General features: G+C 39.5%; 2 protein-coding genes across 2 annotated transcripts in view; one reads left to right on the forward strand and one right to left on the reverse strand.

Moving 5' to 3' along the window:
* Nucleotides 1-20498, forward strand: part of ACKR4 (atypical chemokine receptor 4) — a 124313-nt gene extending 103815 nt beyond the window's left edge. Inside the window, exon 2 of the mRNA XM_044061526.1 lies at nucleotides 17799-20498. Coding sequence (XP_043917461.1) covers nucleotides 17807-18862 — 1056 coding nt within the window. The 5' untranslated portion in view covers nucleotides 17799-17806 and the 3' untranslated portion in view covers nucleotides 18863-20498. The remainder of the gene's footprint in view (nucleotides 1-17798) is intronic.
* Nucleotides 1-23969, reverse strand: part of ACAD11 (acyl-CoA dehydrogenase family member 11) — a 1831981-nt gene that overhangs the window by 776825 nt on the left and 1031187 nt on the right. The window lies entirely within an intron of this gene.

Here is a 23969-nt window from a genome sequence, read left to right on the forward strand (position 1 = left end):
TCTTATTCACTATGGTATTCTGTCCTCTGACCATATAGAAAAAAGGTGTTATGTACTTACCATAACATGGAGTCTGTGCTATCCAGTGTCATTATTCACCACAGTGGGTCCTGGATCCGATCTCGGATCCGAGCTGGCAAATTGAGTGACAGCTCCTGAGCACGAGCTCCTCCCCTCCCAGGATTCCTGTTACCCATAATCCTCAGATCAAGTTTGCTAGATAAATAACAGGACAATGACACTGTCCCAACCTAGGAACAGCAGAACCAAACACACCATTACCCCAAGAATCCCTTGGTGACCAGAAGGAGGGAGGACGGAGGGTGGGACTGTGATGATTAATGACACTGGATAGCAGAAATTCCAAGTTATGGTATGTACATAACTCTTTATCTGATGCTACCCGTGTCGTTATTGATCAAGGATGGGTCAGAGTCCCCAGCTATCCAAAATCTTGGGAGGTCTCAAGGAAGGACATGCTAGAGCACAGAAGAGCCAAATGAGATACCAAATCCAACTTGCAATGTGTTACAAAGGTATGGGGGTTTGACCAAGTGGCAGCAGCGCAAATGTCATCCAAGGATGTCCTGGCCCAAAATGTCTTAGAAGTAGCCACTGACCTAGTAGAATGAGCTTTAATATGCTTGGGAAGATTCTCTGTGATTGCACTCGTAAATGTGAGCTATACAAGAAGCTATTGAACATGAAATTGACACTTTGGAAATGGCCCTGCCTCTCCTGGCCAGGAAAAAGGCTACAAAGAGCCTATCTGACTTTTGAAAATTCTCAGTCCTCTTTAAATAGAAATGGAACTGCCTATGGATATCTAGGCAATGTAGTTGATACACCCTTTTGTTTGAAAAGTTAAGAAAAAAGATGAGAAGCTGAAGAGACTGATTTAGGTTAGTTTCCAAAGCTACTTTTGGAATGAATGACGGATTGGTTCTAAGAGAGAGACACTATCCTTGTGAAAAATCATGAAGGGAGGCTTTATGCAAAGAGCTTGCAATTCAGAGACCCTCTTGGAGGAGGTAATGGCCACCAAAAAGGCTGCCTTCCAGGACAGAAACTTAATATCACACTTCGCAACAGGTTCAAAAGGAGGTTGTGTCAGGGACTGCAGCAACAAGGTAAGATCCCAAGGAGGAGACAGATCTTTGAAGGGAAGCCTAAGCAAGAATACCCCTTTAAGAAAGGTTTTGCAGAGCCTAGAAGAAAACATGGGACTATCACTTAGGTGAAAGTCAGAAATAGCTGCTAACTGCAGCTTAATCGTCCAGAAGCTCGTTCCTTTTTGGAACAGAGAAGAAAGAAAGGATAGAATGTCTGGAATAGGAGGAAAAAAAGGGATCAATGTCCCTCTGATGAGCCCAAAGAGAGACCCTCTTCCATTTACTGGAATAAACCCTTTTAGTAGAAGGCTTCTGGTATGCTAAAATAACGTCCTTCACTGGGGAAGGCAACTAAGCTTGACTGATGGTCACTGGAACTGAAGGTATCAGGCTGTTAGCCTCAGGGATGTCCTCAAGGATGGGAGATGAGATCCCAGACTGGATCTAATATCCAGGGTGGATATTTCAGATGAGACCAGAGGAGGGAGAACAACGTCTGACGAAGCCAGAAAGAGGCTATGAGGATGAGGTGAGCCTTCAGGCAACAGGCTTTCTGCAAATCTTTGGGAATGAGGGGTGTTGGGGGATAGGCATACAGTAATCCTGGCAGCCAATCACATTACAAAGTATTTGCTGCATTTGTGACTGGCTGAGGATGCAAACAGATCACAGCATGGAAGACCCCAACAGTCGAAAATCCAGCTCGTCACTGACTGTTTCGGGGACCACTCATGGGGACTCAGGATAGACCTGCTGAGCTTGTCTGCCAGCATGCTGGAATCGCTGGGGATATGCATTGCAAGAAGAAAGCGCCTGGAGGACATTGTCCATTCCCACACTCTCATGGCCTCTCTGCACAGTGGGTATGATCATGTCCCCCCTGCATGTTGATGTACCAGACTACCGCCATGTTGTCTGTCTGAATTGCTACAGTTCCGAGAGGGAGATAGTCCTTCAAAGCTTGCAATGACAGTAGGACAGCTGTCATCTCCAGGACAATGATTTGCAACTTGGTCTCCAAGGGGTAACCACATGCCTTGGACCGTCCTTCACTGAAAATGCCCAACCCCCCCCCCCCGACAGGGAGGTGTCTGTGGTCACCGTGGCTTGGGGTTGCGGGAGACAAAAGGGTCTGCCTATAAGAAGGTCCTTGGACCGCAGCCACCATACCAAGTGATGCCGGCAGACTCAAGATATTCAGACTGGCATGAACATATAGCAAAGGTGAGCCAACCACTGCACCACCAAGGTTCACTGAAGCACCTGCAAGTGGGATAATAAGAAAAGCTAATATTAATAATGCCTTGGCTAAACACTGCCAATTATATCCGAATCATGGATTCAGATTTAGGGTATTGCAGATACAACATTTGAATAGAAGAGAGGGAGATTCCCCAGGAGCCCTTGAATTAAGTGAGCTGAAATGGATCCTTAAACTTAGAGCTCATAAGGCAACAGGGCTAAATTCAGCCGTTAATATTAGGCCTGCATTATTATAATTTATTGGTTTCTCTCTTTTATTTATTTTATCTCTTTTTCTGCTCATTCTTTCATCCCTCTTTTTCACTTGTTTTTTCCCCTGCACACCTTTCCTTCCGTTTTCTTTCCATCTTTTTTCCTTTGATCTCCTTTCCCTTTCCCCCTCCCCCCTCTCCCCCCCTTTTCCCTTCAAATCATACCTTTACCTTCCCTTTCACTGTTTTTTCCCTCCCTCCTTCCCCCCTCCCCTTTTGCTGTTCTTTCTTTTTCTTCCTTTTGCCTGTTTTGGCATTTTTATACTATATATTTTTTTTTATCTTTTTTTCTTTTTTATATTATATTTTATTTTTCTTCCCTTTTCTCCTCTGTCTTTTACTTGTTTTTTCCATTTTCTCTTCTACTTGCCTATTTGCTTTATAAATGGTTGTTAGATTTCCTTATGCATATTCAGTAGAAGATTCATTGTTGACATATATAGCATTTATCTTACTTTAATGTTATTAGTTTACAATGGTTAAGATAAGTAGTTACATTTAGGAAAATAGATCTTGTCAATAGACCTTCAATATAACTTTTAAAGCTTCCTTATACATATAACACACTTTGAATGAAAATGGATATATTAGTATGGTTTCCTGTTCTACCTTTTATGGGCAGTATTTCCTATCTAGATAACAAGCTGTCTTAATAATTTGACTAAATTGCTTGATTGACTGTTTGTTAACATTTTGATGGTTTCCTGCTTTACCTTTTATGGGCAGTATTTCCTATCTAGCTAATAAGCTGACTCAATGATTTGACCTAAATTGCTTGTTTGATTGTTTGTTAATATTTTGACTTTTTGTATATAAGGAATGTTTTAGGTCTTAAATTTTGTAACCTGATGAAGCGCACGATTACTGTGCGTGAAAGCGCTTGTTTTTACTCAATTAAATAAGAATTGTTTGATTTTAAGCATTGTGGTGGTTCCAGTGTTTTCCAACTCCAATCACATTACAAAGTATTTGCTGCATTTGTGACTGGCTGAGGATGCAAACAGATCACAGCACGGAAGACCCCAACAGTCGAAAATCCAGCTCGTCACTGACTGTTTCGGGGACCACTCATGGGGACTCAGGATAGACCTGCTGAGCTTGTCTGCCAGCATGCTGGAATCGCTGGGGATATGCATTGCAAGAAGAAAGCGCCTGGAGGACATTGTCCATTCCCACACTCTCATGGCCTCTCTGCACAGTGGGTATGATCATGTCCCCCCTGCATGTTGATGTACCAGACTACCGCCATGTTGTCTGTCTGAATTGCTACAGTTCCGAGAGGGAGATAGTCCTTCAAAGCTTGCAATGACAGTAGGACAGCTGTCATCTCCAGGACAATGATGTGCAACTTGGTCTCCAAGGGGTAACCACATGCCTTGGACCGTCCTTCACTGAAAATGCCCAACCCCCCCCCCCCGACAGGGAGGTGTCTGTGGTCACCGTGGCTTGGGGTTGCGGGAGACAAAAGGGTCTGCCTATAAGAAGGTCCTTGGACCGCAGCCACCATACCAAGTGATGCCGGCAGACTCAAGATATTCAGACTGGCATGAACATATAGCAAAGGTGAGCCAACCACTGCACCACCAAGGTTCACTGAAGCACCTGCAAGTGATACCTGGAGAGGGGAACCAACTGAGCAGCCACGGCTGTGGACCCAAGGGCTTGAAGAATTAGATGGGCAAGGACATTGTCCAGATCCAAGAGGAGGAGAACCTGCTCCTGAATCATGTCTACCCTGCATTGGGAAAGAGCTGCAGTCTCCGACACCGTGTCCAGAAGAACTCCTATCAATTGCAGTTTTTGACACAGAGGAAGGTGTGACTTGGAAAGGTTGATGGTAATGCCCAGATCACAAAATAGACTTAGAGTGAAGTCTGTTGCTAGAGAGAGAGCAGATGCTTTCTGGGAGCTGTGAAGAGCCAATCGTCTAGGTACAGAAAGACCTGAAAGCCTTGCAGCAGGAGATGGGCTGCTACCACTCCCATACAGTTGGTGAACACCCAGGAGGGCAGAGGTGAGATAGAAGGGCAGGGCTCTAAACTGATAATGATTGGCTCTCAGATGGAAGTACAGAAATCTCCTGGAGCATCTGTCTATTTTTATGTGATAGTATGCATCCTTGAGATCTATTGAGCGCATCCAATCATCTTTGCACAGAAGCAGAATGATGGACTGAAGAGTGACCACCCAGAACTTCGACTTCATGACTGACAAATTTAACTCTTGGTGAGGTCAAGAATGGGACACAGGTTCCCTGTTTTTTTGGCCACCAAAAAGAAGTGAGTACAAGTACCAGATCACTGTTGTCCTGTTGAGACCTTCTGGATGGCCCTTTTTTGAAGGCGGTCTTGCACCTCTGTGAGAGCCAACTCCCTCTGGCAGGGTGGTATGTCTGGGAGTGATTTTTGGATTGGAGGGGGTGATTGAAGATTATAAAGTATCGCCTGGACAAAATGTTTAATACCCACTGCTCTGAGGTGATAGCAGCCCAAGCCAGGTGGTACAAGGAAATACGATCCCAGACTGCTTCTATGGCCAGACAGTTGGGCAGCACTTCAGGAGCGCTGTAGGGGCTTCTCTGAGAAGGGTTCTCAGAAGTCCTGATTCTGTGGTCCTCCTCTGCCTCTAGGAAGGATTTGCCATGGAATCTCCTTCCCCGACAAGGAAGAAGAGGACTCCTGAGGAGCATCCAGGAAGGAAAACTGAGTCCTGCAGAACCATATCTTTTTATTACCCCTCTTGAGTCTTAAAGAAGGAACGTTGGGGAGTAGAAAAATTGATCCCCACTGCGGACAAGGTTTTTCCCTCCTGCTCATTGTGGGTTAAAGTTTCCTTGACAGCAGGGCCAAAAGGAGTAGATCCCTCGTTCACAAACCTGCATAGGCGAAGCCAGGCATGACGTCTAATGGCAATGCCTGTACCCACCACTCATGAAGTGGCCTCGACAGTGTTCAAGATCAACCTCATTGAGGCATTTGCAAGGGAAGTGAGAATGGATAGCATCAGGCAACCAATTTAAGGCTCTCTGGAGGCAACAAATTTTTAAGGGAAAAGGAAACTTCCAATACCAAATCCCTTTGCAGCCGCCATGTGAAGTGTACCATGTAATTTGTAGTCCTCAGTCGGAAAGTAGCTGAGGCATACATGAGCTTCCCAAAATGGTCAATAACACACAATTCTCTATTAGGGGGATGAACCATAGAGCTCTGTTCCACGAGCTCTTTCTTGGTGGTTCGGCAACCACAATAGCATCTACAGGGACACCCTTATTCCAGAAAGGTATGTCTTTGGGGGGACTGAGAAACTTATCCGCCCTCTTGGGGACTGGTTCAACTGTGTCTGGCTCCTTCCAAGCTCTGCTTGTTATGAGCTGAACTAACTCATCCACAGGGGAAGACACCCAGGAGAAAGATGGGCCTACCCCAAACACCTTCAGGAAAATGGACTCCTCTGAGGACAGGGTGAGTGAAGACCAACCGCCCCACAGTTTCAGGATCTCAAGTATGTCTCCAAAGGAAACCTCCTCGGGTGGTAGTCTGGGGACCCCATCCCCTTCCTCAAAATCAGTGTCCTCCATGAGAGACTCTCAAGGAGAGTCCATGTGTCTCCCTCTTGCACATCCTCTTTCAAGGAGGCTCCTCCACCATGGGCTCTGGGGAGGACTCAGAGGAGGAGGGTACCCCCAAGGGGTAATGCCCTTCTGTAGGTGACCCTGGGGGGGCTGACCCAGGACTGATCATGAAGGCTCATCACCCAAGATGGAACCAGGCAGTGGTGGGTCTGGAGCCAAGGAGGAGGCTGCTGACCAACCAGACATGGTCCTCTCTATTGCCCAGAAGGCAGATGGACTGTACAAAGTCCCACTTACCTCCCTGCCGGCAACAACTGACTGGGCTGGGAGGGGAGATCCTGGCACAGTGCAAATATCCCCGGATGATATCAGTCCCAAGCTATCCAAGGCAGAAGCCCCCAAGGGAAGGGAGCGGTCAGAAAACTCCGGACCAGAACCCCCCTCCGGTGGCCTCTGGGGATCTCTTGAGTCTGAGGCAATACCAGCCCCGAGGGCAAGGGGGCTGAGCCAGCCGGGGACCCAGGAGGCATGGGAGTGGGGGCACTTCCTGACAGCGATGGTCTCTCCTTAGGCAAAATGTAACCCAGGTGTGCTGAACTCCCAGGAGTCAGAGGGGAGGAGACAGGTTCAGAGATGGGTGAAACATCACTTGGCAAATAGCTAGGGGATAGGTGCAAGCCTACTTACATTTGGGCTTTAAAAAACTCCTCAACATCTGGTCCATATCAGATGGGATCAAGCTCCTAGAAGACCAGGAGGAAACTGAGGAATGGCCTGAATGGGCAGAGTGTCTGCAGTCCCTATAGGAGGACGTACTAGACTTCCTTGGATCCATGACTCTGGTAGTGGCTGGGGGATCGATGATAATAACCAGCTCCAAGGGAGCCATCAGATCTGAAGACCCAGTTGAATCCAAGCATGCAAGAATCCCCACGGATGGATCTGATGAAGTCAGAGCGAGTGGGGAATTTTGAGCCAATCGGATCCGAGGACCTCCGAGTCTCTGAGGATTTGGATTCAGCCGGGGGGAGCCAAGGCTCTCGGAGCCTAGGACCATGGAGCCGATGCCCCAGAGGCTGGGCTCGGATCCAAAGCACATGGATCCAAGAGCCTGGGCCATTTAGCAAGGGAACCCCAAGAGGAAGAAGGCTTTCTCTTGGGATCCAATGGGACTTTGGAGGGGGAGTCTGAGACCAAGGGACCCCCTTTGGCAAGCTCTTTAAGGAGCAACGTATTTCTATGGTCTAGTAGAACCATAAGATTGAACCCTGCACAAATATCAAATTCAATCTCTAAATGGGTCTCTCCTAGACAGCAGACGCACTCCTCATGCATGTCGGCAGGAGCTAACTTTCAACCGCATAAGGAGCAATGTCTGAAGCCTGAGGGTTTGTCAGACATGACCAAAAAAACAAAACCCTCCAACACACACACCAGCAAAAGAGGAGAAATAGAAGGGAAAGGGCAGGAAAACCCTAACAACAGTGAATAAACTAACCGGGAAGGGAGGAGAAACTACTGTTAACTAAGAAAACTACTGTACACTAGATAACTAAACTAAACAGAGGGAAAAAAAGAGAGAGAGAAAAGAAACCCCCCCAAAAAGGCACTTAACTGAATTAACGAGCTCGAGCAGCAAGGAACATGCCCATTCACTAATCGGGGCAAACAAGATCTGGGGATTATGGATAACAGGAGTCCTGGGAGGGGAGAAGCCCGAGCTCAGGAGCTGTTGCTCACTTTGCCGGCTTGGATTCGAGATCAGATCCAGGAACCATCCATGATCAATAATGACACGGATAGCATCAGATCATGTTATATTCATTAACTTCAACAGGTTTAAATGTAGCTTTCCAGGATTTCGGATAACTTGTGGCTTTATAATCTTACTGGCCATCTTTGAGCTGTAAGTGTGCCTTGAGCTAGTTGTCATCTTCTCAGACTCCATAGCTGTCACTATGGTGTCCTGCAGTAAGTAGACAGGTTTCTGTGACTGCCTCCAATCCACACTTCTTCTCGTCTGTTCATAAAATGTATATAGGATCCATCTATGGGCTGAATGTGGCTCCATGACACGTCTTCACATACATACAATACTGTACACAGAATGCTAGGCAATACAGATCGACAACAAGTGGCACAGCCATTACAGAAATAGTACACAGGTAAAAAAAACAATACATAAGACTCATTAATTAAAAAATATATATATTTAACATACTATATCCATGAACATTTTAAACTTTTTTTACAGCCACAAAGGTGTTTAGTCTGGTCGGGTTTAGGAAATTACTTCAAAGAATCTATTTTTTAGGGACCAGAAGGTGCCCCAAACAAAAGCTTTTTCCTTTCTTTGGTACTAGCACCACTTCTGTAGCCTTGCATTCCAGGATCTGAAGGATGATGGACCTGGCCAAGTGCAGCTGTTTTTTGGATAGCCAGCATGTTTAGAAAGTGTAGAAACTACAGGAACTGTTTAGTATAACCCACAGCAGCAATTTCTCTTGCTGACTCATACACTCAATTCTCCTAAAATAGAAGACTCTCCCATCTAAGGTTTGGAGAAGGTGATGGAAGAGGAAGTGCAAGTAAGGTAAAGCAACACAGCTGAGAGGTAACTGCACTAGCTAATGAGGATATACCCTCTACTCCAAATCCATAACCTTGCTGCTTAACCCCGCTATACTTTCCATAACTGCTGCCTTTTTTTCCAACTGCCTCTTCTGTCTATATTGGTACATCTTTGCTTTTTGTAAAAGGGTTACTCTATAGTTAGGAAAACTCTAGAATACCTTTAAATGGAGGGATGTAGTGTCTGTTAGACAAATGAGATGTTTTCCCCATTCTCTTAAAACATTCTTGGAAGAGACATTTCAAGGGAGGGGCCCTTTTCCGTTACGCAGTAATCCCAAGGAAGAAGGGAAATGAAGTTTCCTCAGTAGCAGTGTGTCTACCTATCAGGCTGCTACATACTGCTCTCTAAGGTTCCTACAATCAAACTGGTCAAGGCCTGAATCAGGCATCATTGTTGCTGATGTCATGGGACTGAAGTTCAGAGGTCTTGCACACTGGCAGGGCAAAAGGTCTAACAATCATAATAATACATCTAGGATACCCTGTTTGACAGAAAATCTACTAAAATGTTTGGAAACCTTGAGGTAGAGGCTACAAGAGAACAGAAGTATTTCTAGTATTCTCCTGAGAAAGCCTGCCTGTATCTTCTTGGGATTTCAAACTGGGAGATGATTTCATAGTTGCCTCCAAAGGGACTAGCATGGACAGGAACCTGTACACATACTGGTCTTTCCAGAATGAAAATCCACTATCCTAAAGGAAATGGTGGAGTCTTTATGGACACTTGCTGACCCACACCACCTCAACCACCTCCCACCAACTGTCTAAGACATTCCTTGTCCTCTTTTATGATGTTTGCGTTTTTCTTTTTGAAAATTTCTTATATTATTTTTAGTGCATGCAGATCTAGTGAAAGATTTATCTGCTAGAGATAAGAGTAGAAGTCCTTTTTCCCAGTGCCAGAAAATCGCTATGCTCTACAAAGCCTCTAAGGTTTCTAGCATATTTAAGCAGGCTCTTTTTCTTAAATGTTTTACAGCACTCAGTCATTTATTGCATGCTCTTGCTTAACACAACATAAACACCATAAATGGACTTTCTCATTGGTGAATTTTTCAAAGGACATTATTAGCCACAGGGAAAGAATGGAGGCTCAAAAGGCCCTTCTTACAATGTAAGGCACACCAGTGATGCTGGACTAGTGTGCTGTTGGGTCACATCACAATTGTCTCGTCCATGCATAAGATGCAGCTAGTTACAATGATAAGCAATGCCTCTTTTTATGAAGCAGTTAGGAAAAAAAAACAAAAAGCTCAAGGAGCTTGTAATTATCTTGAATGTTCATTAATTGTGTGACTGAACACTGTGACAAAAACTTCAATATGTACTAACCCTGAAACCTGCCACAATAATAGGCTGCTAAACCTCTAAGGTAATTTAGAGTTACATTTAGAATCATAATGCAATGCCATTTTTTTAATAAACAGTATTAGTACCACATAATTGTTATGTGACGTCCACTCTCAGGTGCAGTAATCAAGGAGCCTGAACTCTCAACACTGACACTGGAGAGGGACGTTCACTTGGAACAAAAATAGATAAACACAGTACTTCCAGATGCAGCTCTCTGCATCAAGCACAATTTCACATAAGAGCATACAGGGAACACAGACAGTACGGGATCTGGATTTCTCTCTCCCTCCAGGCCCCCACTAAGACTCCCAACTGGAACAGCTATAGAGTTGAATCCTCAGCAAAGTGTATAAGCCAAGTCCTCCAGCACCCTCTCCGTGAAACCACTGCTTTGAGTTCCTGCTCCAAACAGCTGACATACACACACACACACACACACACACACACACACACACACACACACACCTGAGAAATGCTGGCACAGATTGATTAGCTATGCCCCCTTCTGTCCAGACTATAACTTAGTTACTGCCACCAGACACTCCAAAGCCAGCAACTCTAAGGCTCTTATAATTGAACTGAGTGAACTTTATAGTAATACAAAGGGTAGCATTTTGACCAATGCAGTAAGGCTTTCAGGAGCGGCCACAGAGTCCACCAATAGATATGAGTATTCTCAAAGCTTAAAATATTCTCTAAAGGACCAGCCAAAATTCAAAGTTTAAATATATTTAATAATAAATAATAAAATAACATGAAAATACTAAATAGCTGTTTAGAATAAACACCAGAGTTTCAATCACAGGAATTATTAAAATAATACAGATGACTAGATTCACACAGAAATAGTAAAACAGTACTTAACTAATCTCACTATATTTTCCTGACTTACTATTCCCTAGTCAATTAATAAAGCAAGGCAAGATGAAGGAGGTGAGGGGTCCTTCCTTGTCAGGTTCCAAAAACAAGAGTCCTCTGAGACTTCAGTCTCATCTAGTATTAAAAAACATTATTTTAGTTATGAATTACTAAATGACTTCACATACATCAGGTAGTCTGACTTCTGGTTCCCATGCTACCTTTCCTAGCAACTAACCCAGAATCTCACACATATGTGTCAATAATATACACATGTAGAACTTTGCTAAGATCGGTTGCAGCTTCTGGAAGTTATAAAACAATAAACACTTCCACTCTTCCTACAGAAGCTAATAAACCATTCTCTGGCACAGACATTTCTTCTCTGGCTGCAGTCAGAAATGTAAGATACAATCTTTATGGCCTAAATTAATTAATTAAATTTCTTACTATTTTTAAAAGTTAGCTGGACTGAGATTAACCTCTTCTCTTCCTGTATCCTACTTACAACAGTACAGTGTGATATAAATGTATATTTATTTTCTGTCCAGTGGGACATACTGTTGATACATTTTTAACACAAGCAACTTTGCAAATATATTTTCAACACAAGCATCTGTACAAATCAGTTTGATATGCAAACGACATAATTCTTTGCAAAATTTCAGCTAGCTGTGCTGGCATATCTTACATATCCACTGCCATAATTCTCCAGGCATAGCTGGCAATACCTCACATCACAGTTACTTTTTTTTTTTGCACGTTTGGATACACTGTTTGAGTTGCAGTCTAATTTGTACCAAGCTTTATGACATAGTAAATTTAATTCCCATAAGATGTAATGTGACTTTTAAGAATCTTGCACAGTCTTGTAAGGCATAAATTACTTGTACTTTGCTGCATCATAAAATAATGTTACTATATAATGCAACTTTAATGAATGACTCAAACTATTGCATATATCACTAATGCATTAACTATGCTGTAAAACAAATGTTTTTGAATCACTGCCATAGTATGCAATAAATAAACATAAAATACACAAGTTCTACCTAGCTGCACAAATTCAAACATTGTCATTTCTGACAGTACAGCAATTACAGCTTTAGACAATTGCATTGTGTTGCCAGATATAACACAGTAATTATAGACCTTTACAAGTACCTCATTAATGCTTACTATGTTTTTTTTTCCTATTTCCCAAGTCTCACTAGCTCTATAGGTAGCACATTCACCTTTAGTGCAGATGGCTGTGGGTTATATCCCCACACCATGTAGTCAGATTAATCTTCCAGTACTAACACTGCAGCAAAAGTGGTGCTGCCCTCCAACCTTTCTACTGATGAGATGTTAAACTGAAGCCCCATCTGCCTTTGTTGGTGGCAGCTCAGGTGGATATAAAGATCTCATAGCACTTATTGAAAAGAGTAGGGGTCTTTTATTTATATACAAACATAATTCTTATTTACAACACACATATTTATAAATATTTGCAAATGTACAGATATACTGATATACAAATCTGTTTACAGATATTCATAATTTCCTTTACAACTATACATTTTCATCCCTATTATACCCCAACACCTTTTTCCATAATCACCATCTGACTTCACTTAATATTGTTGCTAAAATCCATTTACCATTAAACATAATTTCATATATTTTTTTATTCCATATAACCCACATAACATAAAATAACTTTTTAGCAATTCCTTTAACATATTGTTTACTTCTATTCTTATAATATCCATGTTTAATCGTATCCATTGTTTACTTTATCCACTTCTTTTATATCTTCAAAAAAATTCTTCACATAGTTTTCCCCATAACTTTTTTACTCGTTTACATTTAAAACACATTCCTTTGTTTTTTCTTCTTGACAATGTAAACATATTCTGTCACTTTTCTTTTTATACAGCACATTTCCTTTTACTAGCAATTTATCTATTACTAGTCTCCACAAAAAAAATTTACATTTTTCTTTTTGATTATACCATTTGTTTTTTTTATTTTTATAGCTTTACTTTTTTCCATCTGTTAGATTTTGCCATAGTTTTACAGAGTAGTGTTTTAACTTTACATTCTTATACCATAGTTTTCTATCTTTTTCTATATCAACAATTTTTATTTCCCCAAAAAAATTTTTCCTTTGTAATATTTTATTTCTTAATGTATACACTTTTTTCCTCTTTTACTCTTTTTTACCATACCCCAAAATGTATCATACTTACATTTAAACAATTTTACTACTAATATTTCATCTTTTTCATTTATCCACTTTAACAGTTTGTACAAATTTAATGAAGCATCATATGCCACTAGGTTAATTAACCCTATCCCTTTCTCTTCATTTACATACAAAACTCTTTTTAATGGGTTTAATCTAGAACCCCATATAAATGAAAATAAAATATCTGCAGTAATTCCTTTTTAAGTACTGTTGGTAACATAAATACACTTGCTAAGTATGATATTTTCGCATCAGTGCTGATTTTCTCAAATAAGCCTTTTTTCTGAATGATGACTTGTATGCTCTCCAGAAAAGACAGGTTTGTTTTATTTCTTCTGTTTTTCCCACTGAATTCTACTTACATCTTTCTTAGTAAATGTTATACCAACATAGAAATTTCATTCATTTTAAAATATATACTGCTTATCTTTACTACATCACTGAAACCTTTACATTTCTCTTTATTTAAAGCTATCCCTATCACCTCTGGACACTCATTTGTGCAAATTATTTCTTCTTTTATCCACATTTTGTGTTTTGCAATTATGTCATCTGCATATGTTAACAGAACTGGAATTTAATTCTTCAGGTGTTATATACCCTGGCTCCTTCATCTTTTAATTTATTTCACATACTATCACATTCATAACTAATGCAAACAGTATGCAGCTCATTAGACATCCCTATCTTACACCACTCCTTCATTGGTAACTCTTGGTATTAACCAGCCATTTACAAGTATTTTTACTTTATTATTACTTTACACTGACATACATAATTTCCCTTCTCACTTGTATTCTTTCATTACCCATAAGATTTCATGTTTAGTTTTATCAAATGCCTTATTAAGGTCTCCTATCATGATTTTCATTTCTTTTGGATTCATACCACCACACATTTCTATAAGTATTATTTTTAATTCTTGACAACCCTTGCTCTTAATACTACACCTGCTATTTTCCATAACATATTTCCATATCAGTTTCAAATCTCTTTTGTTATACTTTCAAAAAGATCTCATAATAATTATTCAATACTATTCGTCTCCAGTTTTTTAATTGTCTTCTATCTTCCTTTTTCCGTATGAATTTAAGTATTCCACTACATAATTCTTTACATATAAAACCTTCAATGGCAATAGATCAAAAGATAATAAAAGAAAGTAATATGGAATAAAGGATCATTTGTTGTTAAATAAAGTCATAATGGAGAACTGTAAAAAGGAGAAAGATCTAAGTATAGCATGGATAGGCTGCAAAAAAAGAATTTGACAGTATCCCACATTCATGGATAAAATAGTGCTTAAAAATATATAAGATGCACCCTACACTGAATGATTACATTACATCGACCATGAAACAGTTGCAAACTACTTTGCAGTTAAGCCATGATAAAGGACAAATTATTATTCCAGGGATCACTACTGCTCTTTTGTCTTGCCTTTAACCCATTAAGCTGTCTGCTTAACAGAGTACATCATGGCTACAACTTGGCTCCGGGAAAACAACAAACTGTAATTTTTTGTAGATGATTTAAAACTGTATAGTTCATCAGATGAGGAAATGAAAACACAACTGCAAGTGGTCAATTCCTTTTCAGGTGGTATAAGAATGTAATTTGGTCTTAATAAATGTTCAAAAGCAACCTTTAAAGCAGGAAAGCTGCAGCACTAAGAAAACATCAGTGTGGGACAACAATATGGTATAAAAGAACTTGAGCAAGAAGGAGTGTATAAATATTTGGGTTGACAATAAAAAAATGAACAAATGTGAATAAAACTTAGTAAGGTATATTTTAGAAGACTTAAATTAATACTGTAAACAGCATTGACATCTACAAAAAAGAAGTGCAAGCTATAAACCAATTTGTTCTTTCTGTCCTAACTTACAGTTTTGCAGTGACTGACTGGCCCCAAAAGGGGTTGGACAGGAAAGGAAAACAAGAACAATGCCTCATGCTCATCAAATGATTTATAAAAATCAGTGCATACCAAGATTATATATCCCTGTTCTGAAGGAGGTATGCACCTCCTTAAAGTTGATTACATGTGTAGATCTGCAATCATGGGACTGCATACATATCTGCTGACCTCACAAGACCCAAATGTAATGAATGTTTTGAAACAGGAGGAGAATAAGTCTAAGATGACTTCCCTACTTAGTTTAGCAGGAGCATATCAGTGTCAAGTATATGTGGAAATCAAACCAGAAGCAGATAAAAACATCAAGCAGCAACTGTATGTGCTAAAAAGCAAAATAAAGAATATAAAGTAAAGGATCAGATGAGAAGGAAAAAATGTGGAAAATGCATAAATACAGTGGCAAGTATAGAAAACTCTTGGAACAACTTCATGTTTATCAGGATCAAATAGAGGGATAGTTAAAGAGAGGTGAATTTAAACTAAAAGATGAAAGGATAATATTGGCGGCCCAAGATGGTAGACTACATACGCATTGGCTTGCAAAGTCCAATAAACATGTGGGAGAAACAGACAAATGTAGGTTTTGTAAAACAGAATTGAAAACAGTCACACGTCTTGTTGCTAGTTGTGATATACTAATGGCAGAAGGACTGTATACTGAAAGTCATAATAATGAGGCAAGACTGTTGCACTGGGGATTGTGCAAACATTATGGTATCAAAGTGGCTAAAAAACATTAGAAACATGAGCCACAAAGCAGTATAGAAAATGATTAACTTTATATCTCATGGAAAACGCTCATTACCCTCAGTTCAAAAAACAGATGCAAAGAAATCTGATATAGTAGTCCATGAAAAGAAGACAAAAGTAGCATTGCTCACTGAAATTGCTACACCCAGTGACTACAGTGTTTTATGTACATGAGAGACAGAAAGTCATAAAATACCAGGATTTGCAGGCAGAAATGAGGGCAGTGTGGAAGAAGGATACCCACACAGTTCCTGTAGTAGTAGTAGTAGGAGCAGCAAACGGTCCTAAAAATGAATTTACAATTGTAGTTACATATGTTACAGATACATGCAACTCCATATGAATTGTAGAAGGAGTTATTGCTGGACAAATTGCAGGTGTTGCGAACAGCAGTTCTAGCTAACATCAAAGATTGAAACAATACTAATTTTATGAACTTTAATCGTACTTTGACTTAGGAATGGGGCCCATTCCCATCATGATATTAGAAAACCCAAAGAACTTGGAGAAATTAAAAAAAGTGAGAAACCTTGATCTAACAATTCATTCAAAATCTTTACAAAATACCTTGTTTTGCCAATCCCTTAAATTTGTATATATTTCATACTATATTCCTTCTGCTCCTGCTCATTTAAAGAGATGTCCTTTTCCAACTCTTTATTCTCTTTTTCTGTTAGCTTTTTTTTTTTACTTTCCATGTTTTTTTCTCTACCTTTTTTGTCTTAAAATATTTATTGCACATATTGTATTATACTATTCATAATATTTTCCTGAATTCTTTCTATTTTTCATTTAACATTTTTTATTTCTCTCATTGTATCTTCCTTTACTACTTTGCTTAAGTAATGTGATACTTCTTCTCTTTTCCCTTGTAAAAAAACATCTTTGCTTTTATAACAATTCTTGTATTTTTTCTTGATTTCTTTCATATATTTTGTCAAAGCACTTTCTGTCATTATCTTCTAAATCTTCCAATGCATCATTATATGTTTTTTTATATTTTCCTTTCTGTACTTTTCATATTTCCACTTTAAAAAAAATATTTTTTTATATTTTTCATTAAATATCACCCACCATTCAGACCATTTTTATGGCATGTTCTCATAGTAATATGGTCTTTTCATAACTGGGTTATGAACACAATGACTTGTAGATGTAGTTTTTTTTTTGTGTGTGTGATTCTGAAAAAAAAACTTGTAACTAGTGGATGACAAATTATTAATCAAAATGCTAACAGTTTATTTAAGAACTCCTGTGTATTGCACTGGCTGACATGGCTTGATACAAAAGTGAGAATGAAACAGTATATTAGACTTTCACATTGGTGAAGAATAAGGAAACTCGAAAGGGAATGAAACACAGATTACTTTTCATTTATTTCTGTCAGATACGGTGTTGGAAAAGTAACTTTCTCTGACATGCAGCAATGTTGGAGTTGATTATAATACAGTTGGGGAAGTAATGGACTCCGGGTGCAGGGTCTCTGATAACTACAAAAAAAAAAGTAGACGTTGTAAATTTTACTATTTTCAACCTTGTGACCATGTAGGTTCTCAACATTAGGATTTGGTGGCCTGGAGTTTGGCACATAGCCATAAATCCACTTTGAAAACTGTGTTTGGGGTTAATTTCAAGTTGCACACCATGGTACAAGTAGGTAGAGGCTGTAGTCACTGACTTTGTAATAACAAGCACTGTTTTTGTGTAAACTCATACTTAGTTCACCTAGTCGGAGGCATATTAAGCATGTAGACACCTGTTGCAGTGAAAAAATAAACTGCTTCATCTCTAATTACCTGAACCAATAAAGTGCCTAAGCCTGACATATTTGTGTGCTTTTATTTTATTTTAGGTTGCAGCATGGAGTCTGAAGGCCAATATCTGGAGGATTACGACTACTATGGCAATTATACAAATGAGACATACAATTACGATTATTACCCACTATTATGCATGAAACACGAGGTCAGAAACTTTGGCAAATGGTTTCTCCCTGCTTTCTACTCTGTGGCTCTAGTGACTGGGCTGGCAGGAAACTCATTAGTGGTGGCAATCTACATAATTTTTAAGAAACTGAAAACCAAAACGGATGTCTATCTTATGCACTTGGCTATTGCCGACTTACTGCTTCTTTTCACTCTTTCTTTCTGGGTAGTGGATGCACTACATGGGTGGGTGTTTGGAACAGTAATGTGCAAAATAACATCTGCCCTATACGTCACAAACTTCAGCTGTGGCATGTTGTTTCTTGCTTGCATCTGTGTGGACCAATACATTGCTATAAAGAAAGCTGCAAGTGCCCTGACTCCTACATCTAAAAGCACAGTCATATGTCTTTGTGTTTGGTTAACTGCCATTTTGTTAAGCATCCCAGATCTAGTTTTCACCACTGTCAGGGAAAAGGATGAACGAAGTATATGTCTCTCTATTTTTCCAGACAAGAATGCTAAAGAGGTAAAGGCAACTATTCAGATTCTTCAAGTGATTTTTGCATTTCTGATTCCATTCTTCTTCATGTCGGTTTGTTACTCTGCTGTGGCAAAAGTCATCATAAATACCACAAACAAAAAGAAATATAAGGCATTCAAGCTCCTTCTGACTGTTATGGGTGTCTTCATTCTTACACAGCTGCCTTACAACACGGTCAAGCTATACCGTACACTTAATCTGCTTTTTTCAGTACAGGTCAACTGCGACACTGAAAAGAGAATCGATATTGCAACCCAGGTGACAGAAAGCATAGCTTTGTTTCACAGTTGCCTGAATCCAGTACTATATGCTTTTATGGGAGCATCATTTAAAACCCACATCCTGATGATTATAAAGAGCTACAGCCATCAAAGAAGGCAGAATGACTTGGAAATCTCTTTAGACTCCCAACCTCATTCAGAGGAAACTAACAGTTTTGTTATCTGAAACAGAAACTGCTAAAAGGACACACTGAAAGCAGTGATAAACATACTTGATTCTGCTGTTGATGCATAATGGCTACTCCTAACAAGCAGCAACTATTTCTGTTTGCATGCAGAAACAACTGTTTATGTTGGAAGGTGAAACTGCATTATTTTTTTTCAAGGCTGTACAGATGTATATAGTAGCACAAAAGAAGAGTTCCTGTATTAGCACATTTTGTCTGTCGGTATACAAGTCACTTTCTTTAGTATGACATAAAAATCTTTTACTGCAAATTGGAATTCTTTGACAGTTAACAGGAAAAGTTACAAAGCTGGGAATAAATTAGGTATATCTAAAAAATAACTTCTCAAACTCTTTTAGGCTTAGAAGGTCAGTCTGTTGGTCAAACTGAATGGGCAGAGTATTCATTTCCAAGAAGAACTGCTCTGAACTTTAGCACTAGTTGGCAATGAACTGTATCAGACTTTATTATTGGGCTGAGATTGTGAAAAGTTCAAATACACTGAGAAGACAGGCAAGAGTCAGATGCATAATGTGTCCATAGTATGATAAAGCCGCACTCTGTGCATCAATAATACAATATATTAATACTCTGTACAACAGTAGTAAGATACAGTCACACTCTGGGCATCAACAGTATGATACATTCCCACTCTGAGCACAGATAGTATGATACACCTCCACTCTGTGTACAGATAGTATGATACACCCGCACTTTGTGTACAGACATTGTGATACATCCACACTCTGTACAGATAGTATGATACATACACACTCTGTGTATTGATAGTATGATACATCCGCACTCTGTGTACAGATATAGTATGATATACCCGTACTCTGTGTACAGGTAGTATGAAACACCCATACTCTACGTACAGATAGTATGATACACCCGCACTTTGTGCACAGACATTAGGATACATCCACACACTGTGTACAGATAGTATGATACAGCTACACTCTGTTCATCCATAGCATAACACCATTCACACTCTGTCCATCCACAGCATATCATCCACAATCTGTGCATCAGTAGTGTGATTAATACACACTCTGTGCATCAATAGTATTATACAGCCACACTCTGTGGATTGATAGTATGATACATTTATGGTCTGTGCATCAGTAGTATTATAAGTTCCCACGCTGTGTGACAATAGTACGATACCTCCACTCTCTATGCCTCAATAGTATATGTTCTCACTTTGTGCAATTATAGTAAGATACATCCACACACTTTGTATCAACACTATAACACATTCCTTCATGTGTGTCACTAGTATGATGTATTCTACTGTTGTATGTCAGTGGTATGATACATCTACACACTGTGCATTAGTGGCATGATACGTCCACACACTGTGCATCAGTGGTATGATACATTCACATACTGTGTGATAATAACATGATACAGCCACACTGTGTGCCACAATAGTATGATACAGCGACACACTGTGCATCATTAGGATGATATATCCAGAGACTATCCATAAATAATATAATACAGCTACACACTGTGCAGTGGTAGTATGATACATCTACACTGTGTGCATCAATGGTGCGATTATAGGTTTATAGGTGTTTACTAGGCTAACGACCACAAGGGCCTTTTTAAGCCTAGCCTTGCATCCCAAGTCTCTAATGAGTTCTGATATCCTTGATAAGTGTAAGCATAGCCCTGGGAGATGAACCATTGACAGGTTACCTGTTTGCATCACAAACATAGGTGCCAAACTAGGGATGAATTTCTGGTTTCCCATCCAATTGTCCAAGTTGCACCTGAATTGGATTAAGGAGGAACTCTGCTTCACATGGATAAGAAGCCTGTTCCATAGACGGAGTAGTCTCTGGGATACAAACCTATATCTTCCAGCAGGTCCTATTTATATCACAGGCAAGGTTTAAGTCTTTAGAATGGGTAATTCTGGCACTGTGTTTTGTGGATATGCAGGAGGTCCATCAGAGTGGGGTCAAACAACACCCTTTATGCCAGGAACATATCTCAGATCTCCCCCTCAAAAGCCTATAGGAGGCAGAATACAAGAGATAGGGCCTTAAGGCGGTCTGCATAAGACATATTACGCCCTGTATTCTTTCAGTGAGGAACCTCTGTGGACATTCCAGTCGTTGGATATGCCTGGTTAGAGTCATACCAAAGGAGGCATTGTACTCAATGATAGGTCTGATGAATACCGAATACAGTGGAACAATGACTTCCTTGGACTTAGATGGTGTATCGTTGTTTATAAGTTGCACAACATAGACTGATTTCCTCACCACTGTAGACACATGATGAACAAAGACTAGATTACTATCTGTGTGTGTCTCCCAGTCCACACTGTATAATGTATCGATACACTGCAAATAACAAAGGACCAGCTGACAGCTATTTTTGTGGGAGTGGCATTTACCCACAGGGATATCACTGCAGTTTACAAATGCAATCATCTAATACAGATTAACTTTTAGTATCCCCTGTGGGACCTGGAGGTTGAAAACTATAAAGACAGTGGAATGCTTAGAGCGAATATGGTATTTCTTCAGGCAAGAGTAGTATGTCACTCCGCTGTATTGTCTTTCACAGTTAGATGTGCACCACCAGCATGCATGGAAACTCCACCAATGCTGTCTGAAACACATTCACAGTAATGCATAATGTAGGAGATCACAAACAGTGAGAACACATAGCCATCTCTGAATCTCTAAATATCCACAGAATTTCAAGAGTAACTCTTGAAATATCTACCAAGTACATGATTCTACACAAATACATGGGTGATATTTTCTTTGTAACTGCAGTCAAAAGAGGCTATGCCTAGTCTAGAAATCCTAGAACATAAACTTTATCTGTAAATACAATGAAAGATCGCTACAGAAGGCGCAATATAGAACTACAGATGGTCATATCAAAAACAGAAGAATAAATCATCTGACAGCACCATAATTCCATTTGAACAGCATGTAGTCTACAGAGTTATCTGACTACCTACAACCCTTGTGTTTTTTCATAAATTTAGTCAAGACATTTTACCCTCCTACAGTACATCTTTTTCACACAGGAGAAATCCTTGTTTCAGGGTTGATTTCCTAATGTGCAAGGAGAATGTGAGGAGTGTTCAATGGAGATTTGTCTTCTGGACAATATCTCAGATGGTATATCACTGAAAGCCACTTTTTAATGATTATTGGGCTTTTCAATTTTTCTCCATTGTTGTATAACAATGGAGTTGGTAAATACAAGATAGTTAAGGTGTGTGGGGTTTTGCCCTCTATCTGAAAAAAAAAAAGAAAAGTTTATTCTGTTTTTTTGCTGACAGTGGCTTTCAGCAATACATTTGTGGCTTTGTCAGTTAGACAACTGTCATTCAATGAATCATCATAAATCTTGTGCAAGATATCCTCCAGTGATGGTATTATAACTGCACAAGTTCAGTGACTTGAATTTCTAATAAGGAACCTCAGAATGATGTGCAAATTCGTCCAGTCAGAAAATCCCAAAAGTCGTGTTACTTTTTTTAACAGGTCTTGCACCTCACTTCCAATATCCCTATCCTTTTGCATCACTATGTACAAAACATCCCTTTATATTAAATGCACCCAAATGTCACTTTTCATATTTGCTGTGCTACATAATTTCTTACTTTTAATTAGACGATTGTTTACTTATTGTTAACAATCCACACATGGAGAAGAATGAATGTGAACAAGCATACCTAAATTTTACTGACCCTGACATCAGTTTAGGGGATCGACTGTTAGTCATGAACACTTTCTAACTATCAAATTGGGCATGTTGTTTGTTCGAGTTCCATTTCAACAAGACGACTTTAAGCAAAACTGGGACCTCAAGCTGTGGTTTTCACCAAGGCACATCTTTTCAAGTGATTGTTAATCCAAGTATTAGGATATATTTCAATATTTAACTTCAGTTTAAATTTTGTTACATTTTATGTGTATTTTGCATTCTATGCTATATTTTGGAGGAGGACAGTTTTACTGTTTTGAATTCTAGATGTGGACCAACTTGCCATTTCTTGCAGTGCAGTACTGAACAGGTGCTTCAGGAGTTCATATTCTTCTGTTAAAGGGTATTTGCTTGTCTTATTTTTGTTGGAGGATGCAGTTAGTAAATTTAATTGTGATGGGGGGGCTGGGGGCTTACTTGCAAAACAACTTTTTGTACATTCTAGGCTTCTGAGTATAGATATTACCGTTTCCATAGTTGTGGTTTCCTTGTTACTAGATTCTTTTAAGATAAAGCCATGTTAGAGAGCTGCTCGTGTTGCTGATGTTGAGGCATAGAAGGCAGCATACAGAGGATCAGATGTTACACATTTGCATTATAATGGTATCCAAGGAAATAATTTTTTATTAGTAAAACAAAAAGCAAATAAATCAAAAAAGGTGTGTTGTTATATGTTGACTTTTTATTTCCTTTGCTATTTTTTTTACTTTCCTGTCTACACTGCTCTGGTTTACTGGCTAGCAATGGTACTTACGACAGCTAAGTTCTCCCTTCTGCTCAGCCCCTCTCAGATTTACACATTTCCTTGCAGGAAACCTCTCCGCTACTGATGTGGGAACATTTTTTTTTAAAGAAGAAGCACCTTTATTGAATTATTACTTATGATACAGGCAATTGTAAATTTATATACATGAAAACAAACCACAGTGACATATTTTTAGTTGCAAACATTATACAACACATATAATCTTCTATACAGTCATTGTCAGTCAAACATTACAAACAGCATTCAGTTCGTGCCTTCTCTTAAGCCTCATTCCTACTCCAAAACATTACTTTGTGTGTATTGTTCAAACGATTTCGATTTTTTCTTATGTAGTTTGCTCCTACCCTTTTCTAAAATCCCAATTCCATTTCTTTTATCTCTGCTACTATATTCACTACTTCTAATACCGTTGGTTTAGACTTTCATTTCCATTTTCTTGTAATTGCTTTCTTGGCTGCCACCAAAATTAAACTCAGCAAGGCCTTACTATGTCTAGGCAATTCCAATTCTGATCACAGCTCAAAAAATTATTTCCTTAGTTACACCAATTTGTTCACCCATTGACATTAACAGTATTTCTGACAGAGTAGTCT

The sequence above is a fragment of the Protopterus annectens genome, chromosome 2.part0 (genome assembly GCF_019279795.1).
Source record: "Protopterus annectens isolate FY-2018-M chromosome 2.part0, PAN1.0, whole genome shotgun sequence".
NCBI classification, from domain to species: domain Eukaryota; kingdom Metazoa; phylum Chordata; order Ceratodontiformes; family Protopteridae; genus Protopterus; species Protopterus annectens.